The sequence below is a fragment of the Protomyctophum parallelum genome, assembly GCF_964188405.1.
Source record: "Protomyctophum parallelum genome assembly, chromosome: 1".
Taxonomy (NCBI): domain Eukaryota; kingdom Metazoa; phylum Chordata; class Actinopteri; order Myctophiformes; family Myctophidae; genus Protomyctophum; species Protomyctophum parallelum.
This window is the reverse complement of record NC_139697.1, coordinates 84,610,419-84,624,854: the sequence shown is the minus strand read 5'-3', so window position 1 is coordinate 84,624,854 and position 14,436 is coordinate 84,610,419. Positions and strand designations below refer to the sequence as shown.

At 44.6% G+C, this 14,436-nt stretch overlaps 1 protein-coding gene across 2 annotated transcripts in view; it reads right to left on the bottom strand.

Annotated features, from left to right (window-relative positions):
* Nucleotides 1-14,436, bottom strand: part of dscama (Down syndrome cell adhesion molecule a) — a 112,913-nt gene that overhangs the window by 24,443 nt on the left and 74,034 nt on the right. For both annotated transcript variants that reach the window (XM_083779942.1, XM_083779941.1), the window contains exons 10-15: nucleotides 14,312-14,431; nucleotides 13,672-13,851; nucleotides 1,911-2,107; nucleotides 1,479-1,575; nucleotides 601-729; nucleotides 136-303 (exon numbers count right to left, since the gene is read on the bottom strand). In XM_083779942.1, the coding sequence (XP_083636068.1) occupies nucleotides 136-303; nucleotides 601-729; nucleotides 1,479-1,575; nucleotides 1,911-2,107; nucleotides 13,672-13,851; nucleotides 14,312-14,431 (891 nt within the window). The remainder of the gene's footprint in view (nucleotides 1-135; nucleotides 304-600; nucleotides 730-1,478; nucleotides 1,576-1,910; nucleotides 2,108-13,671; nucleotides 13,852-14,311; nucleotides 14,432-14,436) is intronic.

Genomic DNA, 14,436 nt, shown 5'->3' with positions numbered 1-14,436 from the left:
GGGCGCTTCGCATGGTGTGTGGCATGCGTGCGTGTCTTAATAATGTGTCTGCATAAGCCAGGATGTGCATGAGATAACAGTGCATTTTATAACAATACACAACAGTCTTGTATTCCTCATCGGGGCATGGTTTACCTGCTTCGTCTGTGGTGATGGTGAGCTCATTGCTGGCCTCACTCTTGCCGATGAGGTTCTTGGCGAACATGCGTATGTTGTACGTGGAGGAGGGATGCAGGTCAATGATGGTGGCCTGGTTCAGCTGGGGGGACACATCTTTGGTCTTCTGAGCTGTATCCCAGGAGGCTGAGCGGGAAGGGGGAGGGGGCAAGGTTTATGGGGGTTACCAAGGACGACGAGTCAGGTTTGGAAAAGGTCAAAGCCAGCTAAGTGCATTAAGTCTAAGGCTCTATTGAATTATTATAGCACTCTAAGACAAAGTGAATATTATAAGGGGTTGAATCTCATCCTGAGAAATTCAGCACGATTCAGCAAAAGCCTAAAGATTAGGACTAACATTAATGAGCCCAAACAGTAAAACCCGGGACTCTGAAGGTGTCAAATGGACCCGTTAAGGACATGTATCTGTCACACATGCTTTACCCGATTTATTCTTGCTCTCGATGTCAAAGCCTGTGATTGGGCTGTTGCCATCAAAGCCCATGGTCCAGCGAAGGGCGATGGTTCTGTCCTTCACCTCTCTGATCTCCACCTCTGGGGGGTCTGGGGGCTCTGGGACACACATTACACCGTTACTGTACACTGAGCACTGGCCTATTAGCAGGTTGTAATGTCCCATATCAACACTACAGTACTGTATACTAGCATATCGTTGCTCTTGGGCAGAAACATTCTATCACCCATAATTCCTCTTATGTTTTTTGTTTTCATAAATTAATGCTATTGGTCTTCATTTATTTATACTTTGTTGAAAGACAATGTCAGGCAAAAGTAGTGAAAATAACCAGTCTACAAGGTCACAACGTGTCACATCACAACACATTGTGAGCTTGTAGATCTGTTACAGATATTTTCACTATATTCATACAAAATAGGGATGTCTGTGGGGGTACATGCTTTAATTTCGACAACGATAACCTACCTCAAACCCTAACCTAACCATAACCGCAAGCACGGAGCATGCAGCGCATGTTCACCTTAATCCGGTTGCCTTAACGCATGTTTGCCAACATTAATCAGTTTTCTGCATTAAACGTTTTCTGCATGTCGGTTCTATGGTATGCTTCTATGGTTATAAAGCTCCTTTGAATTGTATGTCGGATAAACATGCGCACTCCGTCTGTGGTGGGATGTCTGTGGATTTTATACATATTCAAAACATGAAAAATATTAGTGAGAAAGAACATGCGACTAAATAATAACTACACTGGATCCATTGAAACAGTTATTTTTTCCTTTTTTTATTTCCTGAAAAGTAACTTTTTCCATCCAACAGCAATGCAAATGTTTTTCTGGTGTACCTTGCACTGTGAGCTGAATGATTCCTCTGTCTTCGCCAAATGAGTTAATGGCGTGGCAAGAGAAGAAGCCAGAGTCCTCTCTCACCGTGGGCATAATCTGATGTTCAGCAAGAAATAGAGAAAACAGAAACCCCTTTAGAACTGTATTTGAGTCAGGAACACACAAATTAATTACAGTCATACTGTAATTGAACTGTATTTGAGTCAGGAACACACAAATTAATTACAGTCATACTGTAATTGGCACTGATAGCTGAGCTCTTAAAGGACCACTTCACCACATTTCAACATCTCTTCATATAATTGGTCCTCACTAATGTTCATGATAAAATACCAGGATCTTTTTCCACTAGTCGCTTCTTTTGGGCATGTTTTCATATACCCAGTTGCTTGTTTCCCTCACAGAACCTGCCAGCGCTGGTCATGGTATACCTGTAAGGTGGAGATGACCTCGTCGGCCACCTCCTTGATGGTGACCACGTAGCGGCTGGTCTCTGGGTTGATGATGCGTTCCTCCTTCTCCCAGCGCACCATGATGGGCTTCTCTCCGTGGGCGGTGCAGCTCATCTTCTTCTCCTCGCCCTGCGTGGCCAGCGTGGTGTTGGGGTACGACGTGATCATGGCAGGGACTGAGGGAGAGACCAAGAGGTAAGTAGCAGATCCACAAGCTTGAAACACATTTTGAATTTGAATCCTGAAAAGTAACAGTTTTGGTGTTTTGGACACAGAGACGATTTGCAATGTGTCGCATGATTCGCATCCCATTCATACAAAGTATGAATGTGTGTACAGTATATCACACAACACGATGCAACGTGATGCATTGTGAGTTTATGAGATATTTGAAGTAAATGACGGAAAAAGTCTTGAGTGTCAACATTTGCCAACATGACAGATGTTGGTATCCTTTCATGCACCATTGTGCATTTCAATTTGCGCAACACTGCTAAACAATGCATCAAAACAGAAATAGTGTTCTATAATTAAGTGCAGATAATACAGTGAGTTTGAAGCTGAAATAATTTGCATTTATAATGTAACTACTTAACTGATAGCTTAATGTAGCTTATTCATGATTCGACACATCAGAATTATCATATTCAATGCATCACATAGCCCAGTAGCTTTGTTTATAATCTATTAGTTGTGCATGGAAAGATATCAGTAGTGTTGGGTCAATAAACACTTCTACTTCTGACCGGAGTCCAGACATCAAATGTAGTTGCCGGAAATAGCTGATCTACATGCTGGGTCACAGACAGGTCACAAACGCTTGTTGTGAGCTTGTAGATCTACTATTTATTTTCTCTGTATGGTTACCCCAGAATAGGGGCGCTACTAGTAAACAGCTAGGTCTAAGCCAGGTTTAAGACTCAAGTGCTTTAGTTATACTTTGCTTGCTGACAAAACCTGATTAGCTTAGATAAGCCACACTGTCGTACTATACGTAACGTATAAATGAAGCATTACACTCTCACGCTGTGGTTTCAACATCTCTCTTAAGTGTGCATACATCCCTCCCTGTGATGTTACACTGATGGCAACAAGCAGCCTTGGCTCGTATCTGAGGGTCCCTATTGGTACAGTAGTGCTGCTCAGACAACTCTGAAGACACAGCCTTAAATACACACTAACGATGCACATGCCTCATTACACCCACAACAGCGTGTGTAACACCCCCTCTGCTTTCAGACACACACACACACACATGTACATGATGCACGCACACACACCCCCTCTGCTCCCAGACACACACATGTACATGATGCACGCACACACGAATCCTCTCTTAGTCTGTCTGTTGCTCTTCTGCTCACTCCCTCACATTCACACGCACGCACGCACGCACGCACACACACACACACACACACACACACACACACACACACACACACACACACACACACACACACACACACACACACACACACACACACACACACACACACACACACACACACACACACACACACACACACACACACACACACACACACACACACACACAGAGTATGCATGATTCCGTTGATGTGATGGGAAGCGTCAGGCAAGGGGTTGCAAACATTTAAGCCTCATCTCTTATTCACTCCCCAGCCATTTGGAGCTCGGCAACGGAAAAGAACGCTGATTTATTTTGCATGACAAGTATGAATTTTTAGTGAGGCGCGTTTGGAAAAGTGAGGAGAGGGGGGAAAGAAATAACCCTGCTCTGGCGTTATGTAAACGTTATCGTTTTGGAGCAAAGCTACATTACTCTCATTTTGCTGTGCGAGTGGCTCAGAGGAGGCATGCACGCCAATATTGTTGACACTACTGAGAGTTCAGATGGCATGCCTGGAACACAAACTGAAACTACTGAATATACAGACTATCTGGAGGGAAGTATAAAGAGTGCAACTGTAAGTGTAAAATTAAAGGTGTCATAGTAGCAACAGGAGTAAGAGTGTAATGCTTAATTGGGTCGTCCACTCACAGTTAACAGTCTTTGTATTGAGTTTGTGCTTGAAATGTACTGTAATTCTGCAAACTTTTAATAACTATTTCAATCAATCAATCAAAAAGGGGCCCAGGCCGTAGCGTAACGGTCTGGGCACCGGACTGGTAATCCAGTCGCAGTGTGCCGCGGGTTCGACTCCCGAGCCCGACACGGCCTTTACTGCATGTCATCCCCCATCTCTCTCCCGTTTCCTGTCAGCCTACTGTCTGTCCCTTCAAAAATCAATAAAAGGCGTAAGCCGCAAAAAAATATCTTAAAAAAAGAAAAAAAATCAATCAAAAAGGTTGTGACACAAGACACAGTATCTGTATAGGTATAAATGTATGGTCTATCGGCAATAAATGTATGAACATACATCTATCACCAATGCATTTATGAATGAGTCTATACAGTACATTATATCAAGAGAACGAATACAGTTTATGTACAGCCTGTAAGTAACTCTCATCAGTTGTCCTTAAGAGGTCTCTCAAGGTTGCGTAGTGTACAGGAGCCAGTTGCTAAGTTCAAACTTAGCCTAGTTATAGGTTAAATGGCTTGACTTAAAAGCCATTTAAGCTGTAACTAGGCTAAGTTTTGAACTTAGTGTGAGGTGATGCAACTGGCTCCAGTTCAAAGTAGTCCATGTGCAAGGGCACCAAGGTCTGTATATTGGTGCATATTCACTTTTATGTATGGTGGGGATGTTTATGACAGTGTGAGATGACATTAGCAAACGGTAATGGTCATTACACTATTTCATTAGTTGTCTTATAAACTTTATTGCACCATTAGTCCTCAAGGACCCAATTTGAAGAAGGCTTTTCAGATATTTTACTATAGTTTCTGTGACCAGCAAATAATTGTCAATTATTGGGGGGCGGGCAAACTCCGACTTTTAAAGTGAGCGTGTATGGTGGCGCATGGAACTGGGATTTATGCTAACAGCTAGCCGCAATAAATGAGTTAATGACAAAGAGAGGATAACACAAATAAATAAATAAAAACTCAAGTGTGTTGCGAGACATGAAGAGAGCTTAGAAATGAGCCACACTGTACTATTTGGGCGAGTGTCTGTGTGTACTGAATGTGCATGATGGGTGTGTACTGTATATACGTTATGTGTTTGCAGACATGCATGTGTGTGTGTGTGTGTGTGTGATGTGTGTGTGTGTGTGTGTGTGTGCACGTGCATACGACGCGTGTGTGTGCGTGTGTGCACATGCGCGTGTGTGTGCATGTGCGCGCACGTGTGTGTGTGTGTGTGTGCGTGCATGTGATGTGACATGCGAGTGTGTGTATCTGTCTCTCTGAGGTGTTTGTGTGTGTGTTTGCGTGTGCAAGAAGCACAGCTGAGCCAGCCCTGAGGTGCACTTGGTGCTCCTGTAATTGCACTACTGATGTAAGTGTGTAATATGCAGCAGTATTGTTACCGTACGGGGGCAGGAGGTTTGGAGGTACAGAGAAAGGAAAGAAAGCAGTGAGAGGCTAGGGTGTCAGTTTAACTGAGTGAGAGTTATTAGAGTTAAAGTAGCCCTCACATAGTATACTTTAAGTTCCTATTCACCGGTATCTCAATGAAAACTCATTTTCCAAGAAAATACCATATTCTTTTCTTTTAGATGTCAATTTAAATGTTAATGTTAAAAATCATAAAAATCTTAAGTGTTTTGGCCAATTACTCTGAGGGCCCACATGTAATATCCCCGCGGCCCAGCGGTGGGCCCCGGGCCACAGGTTGGGAGCGGCTGCTGTAGAGTGTAGCAGTAGCAGCACAGTGTCCTGCTGTAGAGTGTAGCAGTAGCAGCACAGTGTCCTGCTGTAGAGTGTAGCAGTAGCAGCACAGTGTCCTGCTGTAGAGTGTAGCAGTAGCAGCACAGTGTCCTGCTGTAGAGTGTAGCAGTAGCAGCACAGTGTCCTGTTCCTGCTGTAGAGTGTAGCAGTAGCAGCACAGTGTCCTGCTGTAGAGTGTAGCAGTAGCAGCACAGTGTCCTGTTCCTGCTGTAGAGTGTAGCAGTAGCAGCACAGTGTCCTGCTGTAGAGTGTAGCAGTAGCAGCACAGTGTCCTGCTGTAGAGTGTAGCAGTAGCAGCACAGTGTCCTGCTGTAGAGTGTAGCAGTAGCAGCACAGTGTCCTGCTGTAGAGTTTAGCAGTAGCAGCACAGTGTCCTGCTGTAGAGTTTAGCAGTAGCAGCACAGTGTCCTGCTGTAGAGTTTAGCAGTAGCAGCACAGTGTCCTGCTGTAGAGTGTAGCAGTAGCAGCACAGTGTCCTGCTGTAGAGTTTAGCAGTAGCAGCACAGTGTCCTGCTGTAGAGTGTAGCAGTAGCAGCACAGTGTCCTGCTGTAGAGTGTAGCAGTAGCAGCACAGTGTCCTGCTGTAGAGTGTAGCAGTAGCAGCACAGTGTCCTGTTCCTCCACAACAACCCAGAGGGCACTGATGATACACACAGTATGCCTGCAGGGGGGGGGGGAGGAGGCTGGTTGCTGATTGGCTGATCCCATGAGACAAAAGCCCCCCTCCCTCCACTACCCCCCCCCCCCCCCTCTCTTCTTCTCCCAGGCTCCCTTTCACCTGGCCAGGTTACCATGCCAACCAGCATCGGACAGTCTCTCCTCTCTCTCCACCCCCCCCCCCCCCCTCCCCCCTCTCTCTCTTCTCTCTCCAATCTCTGCTCTTAGAATGGGCCATTTCTAGTAGCCAGGAATAGAACATGGAACCTGCCATTGATTTTCACGGGGAGTATGATGATTACACAATCGCCGCCCCGAATGTCGCAATGCAGAGTACAAAAAAAGAAAAGGGAAAGAGAGAAGAAAATGACTAGGAAACGCTGAAAATGTCTTTATCGGATGGTGTCGGCGCCGCTGAAAACAACACGAACAAGATGGTACTTACTGTGTGTGTGTGAGTTAACCACTTGAGCCCTAGCATCCCTGTTCCTGAGGGAACATTAGCCGATCTACAAGCTCACAATGAGCTTGCAGATCTGCTATTTCTGGCAAGATAACACAGCGGACAAATTACAGAGCCATCTAAGGACCATTTTACTAAGTATAGAGGGCCTAAGTGGTTAACAATCTGAAATCGTTGCTGTTGTGTCCAAAACCGTTCTTTTTTATTATAACTAAAAAAAACATTTCAAAATAGGAAAATTGCCGGAGCTTGTAGATCTGCTATTTTCACTACTTTTGTGCGACACTTGTATGATGAAGTATTAGGGCATTCATTTACGGAAAAACGAAAAAAGTGGTAACATGGAGATACAAGGTTTCTGCCCGATGGCAATGAAATGATTCCTCAATGGCCACTCTAAAAGAAAAGAAACACTGTAGACTCAGAGAGTGAGACAGGCTCCAAATGGTCTACAATCTATTTTAGAGCCAGCATTTATGGAGCAAACTGGGCAGAAACAAGACATCCCCATCTGAGGCTTTCAGCATTCATCTCCATAAGCACCTAAGTTACTGTATATAAGGCGTCTACAGTATATAAATGTCCATATAAAGTGTTGATTTATAAAATGCTAAATACTCCCGTTGGGGAGTAGATCACATACAATACCATATTGGTAGATTTTATGAATTGCATTCCAACACATTTACAATTTAGGCAATTAGCAAAGTAAGCAGACGCTCATAATCCAGAGCGACTAAGAGTGTCTACTAAATTTAATTTAGTCACTTTCTCAAAGGGAGTTTTGTATTTCATTCTGAAAAAACATCTTAGAATCTCTGGAGTCTGCTGGCCTCTCCTCTCTGCTGTTGAGCAAGCTAGCATCTTTGCCGCACACACCTTATAAAGTCCACGTCAGTGGCTCTAGAACGCCAGCCTGCATTTAGCCCGCTCTCTGTCACTATCGCTGCCTGGCGAGGGCCAATGTAGGCCACAGGGTGCCCTGGCTCAATCGTGCACTGGGGGGCAGTGGGCGGGAGGGGGCGGGGGGTTGGGGGGGTGACCAGACAAGGAAAGACGAGACAAGATCTCTCTAGCACAGTGGCCCCGAGGCACAGTGTAAGTGGGCACAGGGAAAAGACATGGTCTGGCGTGGGAGGGAGGAGGAGGGGGGTTGTCACTGCAACGGCACATAGATGACTGGTTCACTGGCTGCCCGCAACGTACTGAAATAATTCCTTTAGCTGCACAATTGGCTTGGATCATGGAGCATGATAGCAACGGTATGCCCACAGACACAGTGGCCTTCAGGCTGGTCAGGTGGGCGGAGGGCAGTGCTGGACAAAGTACTCAACCCCAGTACTTGAGTCAGAGTATAGACACTCCTGGTCAAATATTACTCACCTACAAGTGACAGCTGCTTGTTAAATTTGTACTTGAGTTAATGTAATGAAGGGTTAATGAAGCTATTTTCATTATATTTTAAATACTGCTTAAGTGGTTAAGTGTACCCCTTCCCGGGAATGTAGTGGAGTCAAAAGTACAACATTAGTCTTTGAAATGTTTTGCAGTGAATGAGTCTAAAACAAATACTCAAGTTAAGTACAGATACTCAAGTAAATGTTCTTCATTACGGTTTGGCTGGATAAATAGGAAACAAAACAAATGTGATTCTCCTCGCTGTTCCTCTCAAGGATGTTAGGATGTGCGACCGTTATTTTCTTCTAATTAAGTCTCATTATGTGCTTGGCTTTCATCGCTGTGTCTGGCTACATTATGACGTCTAATAGACTTGATTGGTCTTAATTGGCACTGATAAACACTGAGTGCTTGTTGACTGACTGATAGCATCCACTGTAGTAATGAATTGACTCAACTGCATCTGTTTTGGAGGTATAAAAATACTTGGCAGGGAATTGAATAGGAATTATTTGTCTACTGCAATGAAAAAGCAAAAAATATATAGTGTTTTATTAAATCAATTAATATATGAATACACACACACACAACCATGAGTTGTACGTCATTGTGTGCTGGTGTCACATGCCGAAAACAGCAGATCCAATCCAATGTGGATCGGCAATCTTCGTCACGTAACGACACCATTGCAGGACAGCGTGTAAATAATGAAGAGGGCGGCGTGGCTGTGTTTCTATGCAGGATGATACATGGTTTGCTATAGGCATTAAGCTCCATTTATACATCGTGCTCCGAAAATAGCCAACCAACAAGATCACAACACGGTGCAGATGTGCGCATTGTGAGCTTGTAGGTCTGCTATTTTCCTGGCAAGACACCGTCGTGCAACCGAGTTAGGCATTAGCCTGTGTAGTGTGTACAGACACTGATAACAATGACAGTGCCAAGCTAGGACATCACAATAGCTGCAATTAATTTCCCCAGGAGTCCACCACAATAGCCTGGCAGGCTGGGTTCTATCTAAACCACTGCATTAGCCCACAGGGGCCATTATTATTTTTGTAATCACTGCACTGCGTGCGTTGTAGTCACACTTGTACATTATGTCATGGAATTAAAGAGTGTGTCGTTTGTTGTGTTCTTCTGTGTGTTTGTGTGTGCAGGATGCAGGTGAGGTGAAGTGCTGATGGTGTGTGTGTGTGTGTGTGTGTGTGTGTGTGTGTGTGTGTGTGTGTGTGTGTGTGTGTGTGTGTGTGTGTGTGTGTGTGTGTGTGTGTTTAAAACAAATTGAGGTTGGTCAGGATCATATATTTACATTTTAGGCGATTTCATGCAATGAAAAATAGTCAATACAAACTCACAACGCAATGCAGTGCAACGTGTTGTGAGCTTATAGATCTTTTTATTTTATATTTGTATTATTATTTATTGACATATTCACTAAGTAATGAAAAAACACATACACTAGTCGAAGGGATAAACCTGAAAAAGCTCAAGGGCTTATTTCCATTGTGGTCATCGAAAAATCTCAGGTACTTTCAATGGACAATTTTATCGGATACTCGTGTGTGTGCATGCGGACTTGCGTCAGGGACCTACAGTGTATGGATCCTGCATTGCACTTGCATCTATCGCTGGGTGTGTCGATCTGTCTACAGCTCAGTGGATAAACCGAGCTGAACTTGGGAACAGCCAATAATGCACGGTGAAGATCATACTATCCATCACGTGAGCACTTCAGCATGCGTCAGCTTGTGTGCTTCCCTAATTGGCTCCTAAGCCCTTTAAATACACAGTAAAAATCCATGGTATTCATTTAACTCTGTGTGTTCCACCCGTAAGGGTCCATTTGGTTACATTTGTATGGTCTCAGAATTAAAATAACATTAAGGGCTTCCACAGTGTAGCTGCTGCTGCTCAAGCAGTGTAGGCTGGTGATGAACAGCAGAGCATGTACAAGGAACATTAATATCTGGTACTGCATATTACTAGAGTAATAAACTATGATACTGCATATTACTAGAGCATTACAATTATACTGCATATTACTAGAGCATTACAATTATACTGCATATTACTAGAGCATTACAATTATACTGCATATTACTAGAGCATTACGCTATGATACTGCATATCATTGCTGTCTGGTCTGTCCAAAATGGTTACCTTTCAGGAAATGAAAATAATAATAATCAGACTTCAAATATTGTAGATCCACTGTAGTTATTATCATTTAGTCACAAGGATCATTGGTTCAATATTTATAAAGCCCAGAGACAGACTTTCACTTGAAACATTTTTTTTCAATAAGAGCAATAAGGCTTGCTATTTTCTAGCTCGTAGGGTGTATTGCAGAACATTACAGTATGGTACTCTATTAGAACATTACGGTATGGTAGCCTACTGCATGTTACCACACAATTACAGGCCGGGCCTGGTGCTCAGGGCCTGCGGAGGCTTCTGGGGTTAATGAGCTCTTTGTCTCACACACACACGTGCACACACGCACACGCGCACACACACACACACACACACACACACACACACACACACACACACACACACACACACACACACACACACACACACACACACACACACACACACACACACACACACACACACACACACGCACAAGGGACCTGGAGGTGAGGTTATGTTCCAAGGGATCCCAGGGAGTTTCGGGTTACTACACAGACAGACAACTCAACTACAGAGACAACACAACTATCATAACAACAAGCTCACACTCAGGGAGATGAGCTCACACCTAAGGGAATGCTCAGTCACATCCACGCATGCACACACTCGCTCGCACACATGCAAAACACAAAAACAAACTAATATGGCTATTTTATGTTATGACAGTGCTTACTGCACACATAGAGATCTTGTAGAAGAACAATAGACAATCCTTTGGCACAAATAACAGATCAATCAGCTTCACAGTGTACTGAGTGCAGTCAGTGTTTGTTCATGTAATTTAAGACATTGGTCCCCACCATCCCCTAGGGGTCCTTGAGGGAGTTCTAGGGGGTCCCCAACTAAATAATAGTTTGGAACCAAATGGACCCTTATGGGTCTGTAACTCTTGAGAGTGTCTGAGAGGGTCCCTGGCATATCTTTTGTAATGGGGGTCCGTGGGCTAATGAGTGTCATTATGGGGGTCCTTGACATGAAAATGTTTGGGAACCACTGATAGATAGATAGATCCTTGCTTATCGCGCATGCGCACTGCCATTCACTTCCCTGTTTACAGATCAGAAAGAAAGGCTCGCCGTGCGTAATCTAGGGAGCTCTCCGTGGTTTTGACCAGATGGATATACTGGTCTCTCTTCATTTCTGACTTCAACATGCCTCTCGCCCGGAATATTAATGCTTCTAGAGAGACTTTATCGTAATGACCGCAAGGTAAGCAAGCAACATTATGTCTCCCGGTATTTGTACGGAAACCCCCAGCTTTCAGAGTAAAAGCTGCCATATCTGCCCGGCACCCCGAGCTCCTATTTTAAAATAAATCCCGGCGCTGATTGTGTTGGTCAGTTGTAGTAGGAAGGCACTTGGGAATGCCTAGATCGTTGCTGTCTGGCAGAAGCTTATATCAGCTTATATAGGTCTGCTATTTTCAGCGTGCGATGCCATCATGCGACTTGGGTTTACATTAAAGCAGGATTTGGTGTGATAGTCAAGAAAAGGAGAACGTTGTTATTGCTTTCATAGGAGTATTAGATATGAATCCATAAAAAGAAAACACTGGATGTGGGAGTCCGAAACTAGTGTTTGTATTGGTGAGAATCTGGGGGGGGGAGGGGGGTATTGGTTAATAGTCTAGTAGCCTCGGTACCAAGCCTTTTATTTCCGTTCGCATTGGCTCAAAAAATGAAAGCCTGTGGAAATGAGATACATTTCCTGGTCTAGGAGTGGGAGTGAACTACAGTGCAGAGGGGCGTCGCTCGAAATAATGGTGACGTCAGTTTTCTCCGCTGTTTTCTACCAGGGTGGGGAGGAACGGAGGGGGCAGGGGCGCGCGATCGGTGAACCAATATTCTCCAGCGCTTGCTCCATACGCGGCCACCCCCCTAGACCAGAGTCACCAGAAAGCACGCAGGCTGGGCCAGGCTAACCGTGCGGTCTACCATGGTTTGTCAGTTTCACTTCCTACCAGCAGAGGGCAGTATTCTTATTAGAAAAAGGGAATGCTACCTCATAAAGGAGCATTTAGGAGCAGGCCCATGGTGTGCTATATTTGATAAGCAAATTGGATGAATTATGTACAGCTCAGCAAAATGTCTTGTTTGATTTCTGTATCACTGACTTTGGGGGGTGTACTGTATGTTTTGGGTGTGCATTTTAGCCATCCTGAACAATACCTCAATAAACTATAACCTGAAAACAAGACATTAGGATTTGGATGTCAACCTCCTGAAAAGAAAAAACTGACCATTAAGCAAACAGCCTGTTTAGACAAACACATGCACACACCTATAGGGGAGGGCTATCACTGATAAAAAACATTTATACTGAACCACATACAAAACACCCAACCTTCCTTATGCACATAAATATAGAGCCAGAAACTAGGATAAGCTGTCTTAAGAGAGCATGCAGCCGAGAAGGCGAAGACTAAATTATAAAGGGAAGAGAGGGGGAGGAATGTACATGGATAACCCAATCCTTACTTCCTCCCTCTCTCCCTCACAACCACCCGCCCCCCACCCCCACTGCCCCCCCCCCCCCCCCCCTTCCATCCCTCAGCCCTCTTTTCCACATGGCAGACCCTGCCTGCATGCGGAATTCAGGATTTAATGGAGGGGAGCTAAGTCCTTGGTCACAGCGCGGATAAACACTGCTTTCTCCAAGCTATGTGGCGGTGGTGGCAGTGAGCGTTGCTTTCGTAGGATTCGCTCAGGCAGAAAGCGCGCCGCAGACACCAGGGTGCCGGTGGCTCCTGACTGGCACGGACAAAGCAGACCCAGAACGTTTAACCTTCGCCCTCTCAGTGCCACCCGCGGCAGCGAGCGAGAGACCCCCGGGCAGCTTTTGCAGACACCAGGAGTGCCAGCTGGTCAAAGTATACAGTATCGCTAATGAATGATTATTCGAAGACATAGCTGAACACATTTGAGCTTTAATCATTATATATATTATATATACTTAGTATACTGGACGTGAGTTGGCTCTGTACTTGGACTGCTTTGTGCGTATACACCAAATATCTTCCCGCCAAATAGAAGGGGGGAGCTCTGGAGCTGTCCCTGCATAACCAACAAAATGGCTGCCATGAACAAGCCTTTGCTAGAAATGACTGCAGATCTGAAAGTCTTGACACTGAAAAACATTCAACTTCACATAAAGTATGTGCATCCCGAAGAAATTAGGATATAGCGCATAATCACAAGACTTACTTTTGACCATGAGGTACATGGATTTGCTGACATCGGCCCCCACATCATTGCTGACCCTACACAGGTAGAAGCCGCTATCTTCCTCCAGCACATGTTTGATGAGCAGAGAGCCATTGACCAACACCTCAATACGGAAACCTGAGTTTAGGGCTATGGGCTGGAACTGGGGCACGCCGGCGCCTGTTAAAAAGAATACAATGCCTCAATATTTGACATGAACAGGAGTAAAGATGTCATACCGGTGGTGGCCCGTCAAGTGTTCAGTAGGTGACATACTGTGATGCAAGTCTAGCTGACACTATATCATGTATTTCCTCCTTTTGGAGCAGTGTCTGTGCAAGCCTTTTCTTTTAACACGGCATCTCATGTTGTTTGTTTGTAGCTTGTGGAGGTGGATGCTTGCTTAGCTTTCAAATTCAACCTCAAGGCTGTGGACATTGTGTTTGTTGTGTTCAGAAAAAGGAGGATCTACTCGCCGCAGGGGGGAAAAAAACATATTTTGCAATTCAATAAGGAAAATCTATGAGCGTCTGTGACATTCAAAGTACTCTTACTGAACCTACGTGGTTGTACATAGAACAAATGGGTATGATCTTGGTGTGTGTGATTTGTGAGCATGCAGACATGCATGCATGTATACCTTTAGAGTACTCCCACTGGATGGTAGGAACTGGGTATCCCTCTGCTGAACAGTTAAGTATCACAGCCTTCCCATAGATGCCGTCCTGGTCTTTGGGTTGTACCACAAATTTGGGAGGCACTGCA